Source organism: Sus scrofa, chromosome 8, assembly GCF_054392235.1.
Source record: "Sus scrofa isolate SSC_HxYL_T2T_F1_AM1 chromosome 8, Sscrofa_HxYL_maternal_Yorkshire_Landrace_v2.0, whole genome shotgun sequence".
Classification (NCBI taxonomy): domain Eukaryota; kingdom Metazoa; phylum Chordata; class Mammalia; order Artiodactyla; family Suidae; genus Sus; species Sus scrofa.
Window position 1 is genome coordinate 122,491,737 of NC_139390.1, and position 13,702 is coordinate 122,505,438.

The 13,702-nt window shown below is 33.8% G+C and overlaps 1 protein-coding gene across 2 annotated transcripts in view; it reads right to left on the bottom strand.

Moving 5' to 3' along the window:
• GSTCD (glutathione S-transferase C-terminal domain containing) overlaps positions 1 to 13,702 on the bottom strand; it is a 129,196-nt gene that overhangs the window by 105,704 nt on the left and 9,790 nt on the right. For both annotated transcript variants that reach the window (XR_014813254.1, XM_021101711.2), the window contains exons 2-5: positions 13,253 to 13,692; positions 11,951 to 12,418; positions 6,289 to 6,540; positions 2,240 to 2,333 (exon numbers count right to left, since the gene is read on the bottom strand). Coding sequence is in view for 1 of the 2 variants with exons in the window: in XM_021101711.2 (XP_020957370.2) it covers positions 2,240 to 2,333; positions 6,289 to 6,540; positions 11,951 to 12,418; positions 13,253 to 13,692 (1,254 nt within the window). In the remaining variant the exon portion in view is untranslated. The remainder of the gene's footprint in view (positions 1 to 2,239; positions 2,334 to 6,288; positions 6,541 to 11,950; positions 12,419 to 13,252; positions 13,693 to 13,702) is intronic.

Here is a 13,702-nt window from a genome sequence, read left to right on the forward strand (position 1 = left end):
TTACAGCTCCATCTTTGTCATAATATTTATGAAAACAAGGTGATCCAATTAAAGGGATATAATGAGTAATATATTCCATAAGCTCCATTAGATATGCAGTAAAACAGCCAGACATGAATGCTTAATGTCAAATTTCTGAGTTATTAGCAGATGTAATTGAGTGCTCATATTAATATATGAAAGTATTATTTTGCCTTCATAGTAAATTAATTATAGATAGAACAAAACACATGGCACTTAAAAGCTGTTTTCGTTTTTTAACGAATATTAATAAAAATCTGATTTTTATTTAGTAAAATATAGGTTTAACCTATTCAGAATCTATACTATAAGCGGAGAATATAGAAAATCTAATTTCATGTACAATAAAAACAAACATTTAAGTTTTGTCAAATGTCAAAAAAAATTTAAATTTATACATTAACAACCACATTAGTGACCATTTTTCATATATTTACAAATGAATGAAAGTAGCTTTCATCTTTATAAAACTTCCTTGCAGCAGAGTTACTAACTATCCAACATAATCTTCCATTTTATAAGAATCCTAAAATATTTCTTTGATTGAGAGAACAGAATTGATCACTGAGATTCAGGCAATATTAGAAGCATCACAGAAGAGAAGAATATGAAAAAGGCAAATGATTTCAAACAGTGTTTGAAAAAACAAAACTTACATTTGGATTTGTAGAAAACTAAAGAATACATGAACAATTAAAGAAATAGAACACTGAGCTATAAAACACCTAAAAATACCTAAAATGGCATTTAATTTTCAACAATCTTCCTTTACATATTTAACTGGATTTCTGAGAGTAAGAAAAATCCATACGTTCTTATAAAGGGGGAAAGGAACTAAAAATGCTCTGTAATAATCTTGAACTGACACCACAGCTGCCTGGAGGGTATTTGCTGATAGCAGGGATTGAGGCTTTAAGAGCAAGGCAAAGAAGAGAGGGTAGTCCTTGAGCCCATGGCAGAGAACTGAAACTACTATCAGTACATGAAAAGAAAAATCTTGAAAATCCATATTAATTATGAAAAGATGCATTTAAAAAAAAAAAAGACCTCTACCCAACAGCAAAGGAAGGTAATAAACATTAACTTTTCTGTTTAAAGTTCAGCTCCAGAGAGAAAAGGCTGAAGAAATCTCAACCTGAAAAAATAATGATAAATTGAGTTCTAATGCCTTAAGTTCTATAGTTTAAGATGCCTAGCATAAACAAACATAAATCCTTTCCATGGGAATTCATTCCTAACCCAGGTCCTTCATGGTTCCCAGACTCAGGTAACCCAAAAAATGAATTTATAATCTAAAATTACAAAACTAATGGGGATACAGGACACCAGGAGTGAAGTCAACAGAAACAACAGCAGAATTAGACCTCCATGGATATCAGCTAATAGAAATAACAAATACAGAATATAAAATCCCTATGTTTAAATAATTATAAAAAGAGGAAACTGAAATACAAGCAAAGAATGGTTTATTACCAAAACAAACCAAATATAAATTTTAGCAATAAAAATATGATTATTTAACTAAAAATCTAACTATCAAAATAGTTTTCAAACAATAATTTAAACAATTAGGGGGAGATGATTATGAACTGGTTATTAGATGATGAAGAAATTTTTATTAACCATGACAATGATAAGGTGATTATTTAAGAGGTCAATATTTTTTAGATGTATATACTATAGTACGACATGTGATCTGGGATAGGCTTCAAAGTACATTAGCAAAGAAAACAAAAAGGAACAGAGGAAGCAAATGTAGGAAAATGTAGGAAATTGGAGTGATATGTACATGTAGAATTTTTGTAATAAAGATAAAACAAAATCTCAATGGTTATAAAATAGAATAACCAAGAAAGACCAATTATATAGCACAGGGAACTCTACTCAATATTACGTAACAAGAAATATGAAAAAGAATCTGAAAAAATGGGTATATGTATAACTGATTCACTGTACGGTACACCTGAAACTGACACAACATTGGTAATCAACTATACTCCAATAAATTTTTTTTTTTTTAATTATAGAACCCTTAAAGAAGTAGAAGAACGGGAAAAAAAGGCGCCAAGTACATTAAAAAACAACAACAAAAACTCAATGGATAGTATGATCAGAATATTAGATATAGTCAAAGAGAGAACTAGAGAACTGGAAGATGGATCTGAAGAGGGTATCCAGATTAAGAGTAACATTTAAAGGAGAGAAAAAAACCACTTACCTTCCTTTGGGCTCACTGCTGCAGGAAGAGTATTCCAATCAAGAGTCCAAGTAGGGCAAGGGTGGGGAGAAAACATTACTTCAATGCCTTTTTCCTGGAAATGGAGATAAGCCCTTTCCAAATTAATGAATTGATAAAATCTTATTCTATTCTAGAAGACCTCTATTTTCTATACTGGCAAGGAGGAACATAAATATTAATAATCATCAGGTATTCCTCAAAATATTTAGTTAAGAAATATATATTGAGTTTCTTAACAGCACACTTTTCTATCAAATTGTTATTAAATTTCTTATTTAAATTATTACCTGAAGTGACATAGAAGTAATGAGTTACCTAAAAATAGTGGATGTCAAAGAGAAAAGTCACCTTAGGATAAAAGTTTTATCAAAAACAATCCACATAATCAAAAACCGACTCTACATATGTCCATCTTGAAGTATATGAAAACTGCCACAACGTAGGAGCTATATTTACAGGACCAAAAAGTCCCCTCAGCAAAAGATTGGATTAAGCAGATGTGTTACATATATACAATGGCCATAAAAAAGAATGAAATAATGCCATTCCCAGCAACATGGATGTAACTAGAGATTATCATACTAAGTGAAGTCAGAAAGAGAAAGACAAATGCCAGATATCACTTATATGTGGAATCTAAAATATAGCACAAATGAACTCATCTATAAAACAAAAGAGACTCACAGACACAGAGAATAGACTTGTGGGGAGGGAGGGAGATGGACTGGGAGTTTGGGATTAGTAGATGCAAACTATTACAGTTAGAACTATTACATACAACAAGGTCATACTGAATAGCACTAGGAACTATATCCAATCTCATGGGACAGACCATGATGGAAAAGAACATAAAAAATGATGTATATATATGTATGTATAACTGAGCCACTTCACTGTGCAGTAGAAATTAGCACATTGTAAATCAACTACACTTTCATAAAAAATACAACTATATTGAGATGTAATTTCTATGCCATAAAATGTGTCCCTTTAAAGCATACAATTTGATGGTTTTTAGAATATTTACAGTTGCATAATCATCACTAACTAACTTGAGAACATTTTCATCACATCAAAAAAAGCCCCAAACCCATTAGCAGACACTGTCCATTCTTCCTACATAGATCCCTGCTCTGGGCAACTACTCTACTTTCTTTCTCTGTAGATTTGCTCGGGATCTTCTTACTAATTTCAAAGGTTCAAATGTTTATTCAGGTCTTTGCTCAATGCCTTCTCCTCATCAGATAAGCCTTTCTGATTACCCTCTCTAAAAAATGATCCTGACTTCCATTACCTCCATCCCCCTCACCTCACATTATTTTTTATAGCACTTATTGTTACCTAATATGCTACACATTTATTCCTGTGTGTGTGTGTGTCTGTGTGTGTTTACCTCCTCCACCAGTATAGGTCCCATGAGGGCAGTACAATTTGTTGTTCATGTATCCAACATTCAGAACAACGTCTGGGGTTTAGCAGACACGTGCATTTTTTTTTTTGACTAAGTGAATAAATTTAATATCTCTGGAGAATAAGGGAGATTTTTGAGGCAAGACTGTGCCAAAGAAAACAGAAGAGGAAAAAAGGTGAGATGTGAGTTTACCTAAGAAAAATGTTCCTATTTTATACATCCTCTTAGCACCAATTTTATGTTCCCTCATGTAACTGGCAAAAAAAACAAAACAAAAACAAACACACACACATACAACCCCCCAGAAATGAAAAGTTACAGTATAAAGTAAATATATTCACAGAATATATTAATTTGATAGGTTATCTTTCAAATATACAACAATAATCTTGCTAGTATGTAGCAAAAACAAAGTCCTATTAAAAAGGAAAATGTATTGTATCCAATACACAATATCAAGTTAGAATTATATGAAAATTGAAATTTTAAATTATTTTTGGCTTTGAACATTCTGTTCTTTTAAAATTGCAGATATAATGTCCCAAGCAACTTTTATACAATCATAACATTTAAAATCAGAAATGATCATACATAATATATACTACACTCTCTTATATATGGAGAAACTGAGACCCTTTTGTTAAATGACCTGCTGAAGGTAATAATGTTACCTTAGCCAAAAAACTGAAACTAGAACCCAAGTCACCCAGTATAGCCTTTCCATGGACTGTTCCCAAGTCAATGAATGAGAGTCTTAGTCTCAAAGACTGAGAGTGGCAGACCATTGTTAAGAAACATAGAACACTCTGACAGATAATTCGGGCTTAAGGATTCCCCACTGCCTTTGCAAAACTATTTTAGAGTTGCACTGAAGTCTGACTTTTCTGACCATATCTTCTTTCTTTTCCTGTATTCATGCAAAAGGATCAAAACTGCATCATGTTCTAAATGCGCTCCCAGCCTCCTCTGGCTCTTCCCACTTTCCCTCACAGACGTTTCCCTCAGTATAACTCTTGCACATCTAACCCGGTCTTGGAGGGTGCTTCATGGAGGACCTGAACACATCCCCTGTAAATTAAAAACTCAGGATTCCTTCATATATATATATATATATATATATATATATATATATATATATGTATTTTTTTGTCTTTTGCCATTTCTTGGGCTGCTCCCACGGCATATGGAGGTTCCAGGCTAGGGGTCCAATCGGAGCCGTAGCCACCGACCTATGTCAGAGCCACAGCAACGTGGGATCCGCGCCGCGTCTGCGACCCACACCACAGCTCACGGCAATGCCGGATCCTTAACCCACTGAGTGAGGGCAGGGATCTGAACCCGCAACCTCATGGTTCCTAGTCGGATTCGTTAACTACTGCGCCACAACGGGAACTCCCTTCATATTTTTTTATATTATTACAAAAGGGTTTACTTTTAGAACAGTGTAACTTTTTTCTGAATTTAAATTTCAGTTCTCTCTGTGTGTGTGTTTATAGATATTGTTAAATGTATCAAATGCAAATATCTTTCCTAAAGTCATTTTATTGTTGGAAAAGCAGAAGCAGAAAAATCTGAATTACCAATCTTTTTTCTAAGACTCTGCATAAGTATGAATTAAAAGCACAGATAAATGATTTGTTGAAATTTTAAAAATTAGTGTTTTAATACAAAGATTACTCTCCTGACAATTATTAAAAACAAAAATGAAAACACTCAAGAGGTAAATGAGAGATCGCTAAACCGTATAACCATCTGATCAGATACAGCACATTTTGGACCTACCTTGATATCTTCTACAATCAACTATACCATCCTGCTTCACTGGTTCATCACTAGGCTAACAAAGCTTAGCATTAGTGATGAGGGGCAGATTGTTTTGAATGAGAGAGAAAGGCAAGACTATTGGCAAAACTTTTACAATTAGTACTATTAGAAATAAATTATGTTGAAAAGAGAGAAAAATAAATCGGATATGTTCTTATATAAAAAGTCATCAAGCTCAAAAAATAAAAACAATTCAAAGAATTAAAAAAAACTTAAATTTAGACAAAAACTTAGTAAATTGAGATAATCATCTTCATATTGTTTAATTCAAATTACCACCTCAAAATTTAAAAACAGACCAAATCCTTGCAACAGAAAAACATCAGGTTAAAACAATAAAGTTGACCAGCTATGATATGACTTTGGTGTCTTGAATCTAAGGAAAAAAGTTTTGAGAAAAATATCTTTTGGGGGCAGGGAGAGCTGTGCCTGAAGCATGTGAAAGTTCCTGGGTCAGAGATCGAACCCATGCCACAGCAGCAACTTGAGCCACAGCAGTGACAGTGCCAGATCCTTAACCCACTGAGCCATCAGAGAACTCTGAGAAAAAAATACTTTTAAAAAATATATATTCTGACTTATTTGCCTCCAAAGACATAATGTTTAAGATCTTTAATTTACTATATTTTACTTAAATGCCAAAGACTAATAGATATATTAATTGGTCAAGAGTGATATAAATAAAATCTATAACAAAAATGTGAATAGACGATTACAAATTGGGATAGAATGCGCTGCAACATTACTACATGGAAGCTTTCAAACAAAATTTTAATGAAAACAATTTAAGTACCATTAACTTGGTCATAGTGGGTCTCGGTCCTCCTATAAATGAAGAATCATTTTGCTCCTCTACACATGGGACCTCATCTAAGTTCGGATGCCATTCATTTGAGGAGGTCTGCAACTCTGGCAAATGGAGAAATTGGATCCCACACTGAGAAGCTGCTGTTTTAACTCTTGGCACTTCCTGAATCCTCCGGTACCAGGCAGCCAGCAGTGGAAATTCTACCAGCTTTTCAGGAAGTTTCTTGCAGATAATTACCTAGGCAGAAAAAGAACACATTATTACATATTTTTTTGTTTATGAGAGCTGGTTGAGGTAACTTTTTTTTTTTTTTTGAGTTAACTTTCGAAACCACAAAATTCACACATTTTCTGTATACAGTTCAAAGAACAAGTTTTAGTAAATTTATACAGTTGTGCAACTACCACCGTAATCCAGTACTGGGACACCCAATGTCACACCAAAAAGTTCCCTGTGACCATTTGCCATTAATCTCTGCTCCCAGTCAGCTGCAGGAAATCACTGATCTGGTTTTTATGTGTATAATTTTACCTTTTCTAGAATTTTACATAAATGGAATCACAAAATGTGGCTTTTCTCACTTAGCAATATGATTTTGATACTGATCCATCTACTTGCATTTATCAGTAGTTTGTTTTTACTATGATGCAGCATTTAAAGTAAGGCTTTTATTTATTCAAATTAGAAACATTTAAAACTATTACCCCTGAAGTAAATATTTATCTGGGTTTTTTTTTTTTGTCAGATGCTTTCTCCCTAGCATCACCACCAAACTTCAATTTCTTTAAAAATTGGAATGTTCTTGCATCTTTGTGAGACACTGAATATTGTTTCTATAGAAACAGTTATGTTACAAATGATGACTTATGATTATAAACAAATAAAGTAAAAAGGTCAAGACAAAGAAAATCTCTACAAATATATCTAGCAATAATCAGTGTCAAAACAGGAGCCAGAAAGGCCAAAAATTAATGAAAAATTCACATGTATATATAGTTTACCTTATTTGGACTTTGACATTAAATGAGAATCGATTATAAGAACATGAGTTCCATCTAACTCTTTTTGTATATACAAGCATTTAAAACATTGCCTTGCAAAAAAATACTCTGAACAAATGATCAAGGAACCATTTATTGCCCTCAAAGAATAATCCCCTGAATTAGTATTTTTCAAGCTGCTGTTTATTACCCATCAGGAGGTTTTAAAATCAATACAGTAGGGTTTTTTTTTTTAATGAAATAAAATAGAAAATATCAGAATATATAGCATGCAATAATGTGAGTTATTTTGTGTTTATAAGTATATAGTTTATACATGTGATATGAATTTATTTGTATGCTGAATCACTGTAAAATGAATTATTTACTGTAAAAGTAAAAAAGTTTGAAAAATAATGTCTAAAGGGTACCCTGGGAGCCAGAAAGTTTCTAATTCTCATCAAAATACTTAATTGCTTTGAAATAGATTATGTGCTGAGGGAATTGAGCTTTAAGCCATGACAAATTAATTAAATAAGAAATATTCTCTTTTCCTCACCTTTCCTTTATGCCCCTTGGTAGTGATTTATTCGTATTTGTTATATGCATATGGCATCTTTCCTTCTTTTGAAAGAAGTTGTGATTAAGTAACAATAATTCATGTTTTAAAAAATTGAGAACTTGTACTAGGCATGACAGGTCATCCCATTTAATCAACATGCCAGGGTGCTCTGCTAATATCCAGAGAGCTCAGGAGATAATGCACCACATTCATTACACGTGAGAAGACATATTTAAGGAAGAGGCTAATGGAAAATGTGTGAGATGAAAATTAAATTTGTTTCTAAGAAATGAGTTTTTAAAATATGATCTGGCTGATAAGATCAAAACCATTATAAATATCAGTTACTTAAGGACAAGAAAATAAGACATTTATTCCTAAAATAATAGTGAATACACACACACACACACACACACATAAATATATATTGCTATCAAGATCACAAAATGAAATCCTAGCAGCTTTGTAGTTAATTATAATATGGGACAGAAAAACTGTGAATAAAAAGAGAAGATACTACACCTATTCAAAATACCTCCTCCTCTATAGCATTACTTTCCAACCATTTATCATATAAAGCATTTTGTAATTCCTTTATGTCATTTCCTTAGTCAGGTCTACTCTTTCAGAAACTGTTATAACTGTTATATAACTGTTATATAAACTACGTTATAACTGACAAATGTTTAGGTGAGCAGTGTAAGCAGTATTAAAAATAGTAAACAACCTATCTAAAACAATTTTGTGTTTTTGACTTATACAGTCTAGAACTGGTGAGTTAGAACTGAAAATTTTTTAAGACCTAAGCCATAGGATAGGATATGGAAAATATAAGTTAACCATGACATCCATGAATTTTGCAATATGCCAGCCAATAGTGAGATTCCCATTTTATTCTCAATTTCATGCCAATGGGAACATTTAAATACCTATTTAACATAGGTATTTTTTTGCTCAAAAATTCATTTCTGCAATGATTTTACTTTAGCAATAAATTTCATACTTTTGAAAAACTAAATTCAAAGCATTAGATATTAATATATAGCATGTTAAATCATAAATGTTCAAGTTACAAAAATATTTCACAAAATGCCAACCCTGTCTTCCAAGAGTGGAATAATCTTTAAATAGTTCTATCAAGTGTACCTGTTTACTAGTAGTGCTTTAAAAATAACTACAAAATTTTTTGGTACCAGAGCAGCATGATTTTGCCTTAATATGGCTATTCATTGTTATTTCTCCCATCTGCTTGCTTTTCCATATACTAAAGATTCTAGCAATTACATTGAAGGGAAGTGGAGAATCATAAGAAGTGTGCATTTTAATTTATCCCTTTAAAAAATTATTACAGTTGATTTACATTGTTCTGTCAATTTCTGCTCTATGGCTAAGTGACCCGGTCATATATCTATCAATTCCTAACACTTTCCAGAGGAGAGAGGGTTTTCTGGGCACCTTCCAGGAGGAAGTGCTGGGTGATCAGGGGTTACCATGCAAACTAACAGCCTATGAAAATGAAAGGAGCTTGGAACAGAGGTTTAGACAGACCACTTCAGCCTCCTCCCTGCTACTGTTTTGCATATTTGGCTTTATTCTGTTGAGGGACACTGGGTATTTTCCCTAACTCTTTTAATTTTGACCCCTGGCAAATCAAACCTTGAATTAGCAAAACTGACTGCCCTTTCATATTCCTGATCTTATTTCTGTGGCTAAATATTTTGGCCCTAGACTCAGTTCTGTGTTTCTGATCCAAACCTAGTAACTTGACTTTCATTCCTCATTATGAACTTGACCTTGATTCTGATCATTTGGACTGCTACACCATCACCTCAATGTGTGTGTGTGTTAGTATAAAGGCTCAGCATCATAGCCACCATTCAAACTAAAACAGCTGCCTCATTACCCAAGATGACTTACAAGAGGAAAATAAATATAACAGAAATAACATCAAAGTTTTGGCAAAGGAAGATTAATCCCTGAAAGAAAATGTGATGATCCAGGAAAAATACAAACAAACAAAGGAAAATATTTAGAGAATTAGTTTACATATAAATGTCGAAAGAGAGGAATTTAATCACAAATACATGTAATAGAAAAGGCTGAGTGTACAAGTTTTCCAATTTAAACTGAGACGAAAACAGAGTTCCTTAGTTGTATTAGGTAGATGTACTCAACAGTGGTCAGCGTGATGTCCCGTTTGATTAAAAAAGGAAAAAAAATTCTCTTAGGAATACCTCCATCTCAATTGATTCTAATCAGGTAAGTAATATTTAAGCTAAAATCAAATGCAAAGTGGCTGAAGGTGGATATCTGGATAATGATCTAAAACTCACCTTTGCAGTTACCGCTTTGGCACAAAGGGCTAAGAATCTGATTGCAGCAGCTCAAGTCACTGCAGAGGCTTGGGTTTGATCCCTGGCCCAGCACTGTGGGTTATAGGATCTGGCATTATTGCAGATGCTTCATAGGTCACAGTTGTGGCTTGGATTCAGCCCCTGGCCTGGGAACTTCCATATGTAATGGGTATGGCCATAAATAAAAAAATTAAAATTAAATAAAAAATAAATGAAATAAAAATCACCTTTATGCATGTGAATCCATTTTTTTATGCTTTGTTTCATTTGCAAGCAAATACTCAAGTTTTCTCTATCATCTTTTTCTTTTTTGTACCACTTACCATTATTTAAATATATATTATTTGACTGCTTGTTCATTTCTATCCTCCTTATTCTTCTATTTCTACTAGAATATTAATTTCAAAAGGGCTGGGATCGTATCTGTCTTGTTCATCTCTGAATTCCTACTGCATATAGCAGTGGGTGATACATACAGTAGGCTTTCAATAAATTTGTCAAGTGAATGAATTAATGGTTCTTCCACTTTGATTCATTTTTTATGAAATTAGGAACAAACAGTTATCCAAGAAGACTAAGAAGCCGTAAACACCAACGGTATTTCATAATATGTATCAAATGACTGCTCTAATGGCTGAAGTCGATAAGGATGGTGGCAGGGGTGGGAGGAGTCAGAGACAAGAGAATTTAGAAATTTAGAGAAAAAAAAAATCTGTTTTCTTATCATCCAGCTCCACAGACAATATGAATACATATAACATTTACAATACTAATCAACATCTAAATGATTCCTAAATCTTTTTTCACATCCTTTGACTCTGAAGTTACTTTGATTTCCAATTGTTTTGCTTCCACTTTGAAAAAAAGAGAATGTTCTTTAAGAAAATACCAATTGATTAATACTACCTAACTTATTAGTGAAGCACTGGTCTCCAAATACATAGATTTTCATTAGAAACCTTTTCTTATCTATCAATGGAAATACCTGAAGTGTTGGTGATATATAATCAGATTAAAATCTGTTATCTGATTTCTTAGTAAGGGAAGGCTGAAATGCTTCAAAGCAAGAAAAATGCAGCTCTGGAAAGCTAATTGGGAAGTTGCAGAGAGCTCTGGCTTCCCATATGCTGTAATAATATTCTGCTATTATTTTTACCTTGTTATTTTTTCCTCCACAGACAGAAAAAAAAGAAACCTATATACATGCATATGTACCTGAACTAGGAAAGAAAACTACTCCACTTATAATCTCTTACAATATTGAATAGTATTACCAGTTATGTAATGTAATGGTGAATCACTGAGATGAAGGAAAAATACTTCTAATTTATAATATCTAAGAAAATGAAAGTGACTACTTAATTATAAAATAAAGCTGACAAGGGTTTTTACTATTTTAATACTAGAACCTCTAATAGTAGAAAAGAATCACAAAAGCAATTTAAAATTAATAGTCATAACAATTGCTAACATTTTAGCAACTCGAAACTAAGTCAAAATAATTACTAACATTTATTGAAAGCAACTATGTGCCAAACACTGTTCACTTCTTACACAAATTATCAGTTGTTCCTCATGTTGATCCCTATTAGATGGGTACTACTATCTCTACTTTACAGATAAGAAAATGGAGACATATTAATAACTGGCCAAGGAGCATAATGATAGTAAGAAATGGAATAGAGATTCAAACCTCATCAATTTTACAGATGGAAACTTGTAGTCAGATATCCATGCCCGATAAGCCTTACCAAAAAGTGATGGATACAGGGCAAGAGCACAATATCTGCCAAAGTGAAGTAAAGGCCTTCTGCAAACACATGCTCCAGAGGTGGAAGGTCAGAGGCTTTTGTTTTTCTGATGTGAGAAGGCTCCCTGTTGGCAGGAGCTGACTCCTCCTGTACCAGGAGCTTTGATAAGGCCACTTGCAGTTCCAGGCTCGCGGATGAAGAGTCCACCGCTTCGGAAGTTTCCGGTCTATGCACCTTGTTCTTTGTTTTCTCCTTAGCAAGGGAAGGTCCAGCCCCAGCAGCCTTTTGTTGCTTCAGCTTTTGCCGCCGGAGTTTGTCATCGTTATGCACTCTAACGGGCTCACTCAGCTTTTTCTCGAGCTCTAGTATTTCGGCAGGGATGGTTGGGGGCTGGTCAGAAGATTCTCTGAGAAAATTCTCAATAGCTACAGGGATGGTAAGTTCACATAGCCTGGTCCACTGACTAACCTACGACGCAAAACAAAACAAGAAATAAAAGAATCCTTTACTTTCAACATAGCTTGAAGAAAAATATCTTTTTTATTGGGAAATAAGACTGGTTTAGAGAATTTAAATCTTGAGTTAAACCATCCCTGTGGTAGGCTTTTGGCTCTATCAAAAGAGACATCACGGTGCCTCAGTGGAGGTTTGGCATTCCTGTATCTGAAATACATTCTATCCTCCTAGATCCTCTTACTGAATAAATCCTCACTTTTCAAAGTCTTTATATAGCACACCACCACCACCATCTTCCCTCCTTCTGCCCCCCAAAAACCAAGGGTTTCTGAAAATTGCTACTTGACCTCCTGTTCATATGAAAAATTCCCTTTAAAATCCTCAATATAATTAAACTAAAGTAAAAAAGAAGTCATTCCCTAAAAATAATGTCTTAGAGTTCCCACTGTGGCTCAGTGGTAACAAATCCAATTAGTATCCATGAGGATGTGGGTTTGATCCCTGGACTTGTTCGGCAGGTTAAGGATCCTGCATTGCTGTGGCTCTGGCATAGGCTGGCAGCTACAGCTCCAATTTGACTCCTAGCCTGGGAATCTCCATATGCTGTGGGTGCAGCCCTGAAATGACAAAACAAACAACCTTATAAATTAAATCTTAAATTTATTTTTTTCAATACTGCACAGAAATATTGGTACACATGAAGGGCTACCTTAACTATTTCATTGGTTACTCTACTTTTTTAAAGTAAATTAAATCTTATTTTCCAACAGAAAGTTAAAATAATATTCAGGTGACTCTGTTATCACTTCATGGCTTTAAATAACAGAGAAGAGATATTGTACTTACTTCAGCACAGGCTTTCAAGCAGGTCTTCTTAAAACCCAGAAGTTCCAAAATTTCCTTCTTTGAGGGGTCTGATTCATATGATTTCTGGATTATGTGTCTCAATACAACAGCAAGTCCTGCCCTACAGAAATTGTCTGGTCTTTCTACCACGGCAGGTAAACGGCAATTCTGGACTACTGGTGGAAGCTCCTGCCTTGAAGTAATATGTATTTCAACATCCTTGGACAGTACACTTCTAAGCAGTGAGACATCGGTGCTTTCTGTGGTGAGAACTAAGCAAACTTTAAAGATTTTGCAGTCACAGTATGATAACAAAAATAAAGTTACAGACGTATGAAGAGGAAAGATGTACCCTCCTATTTGTTGAGACAATTCCAAGTACAGATATTCCTCTGTAAGACTTTTCTTAATGCCTTTCATTCTCTTCCTTCGTTGAGATCCTGAAGCATA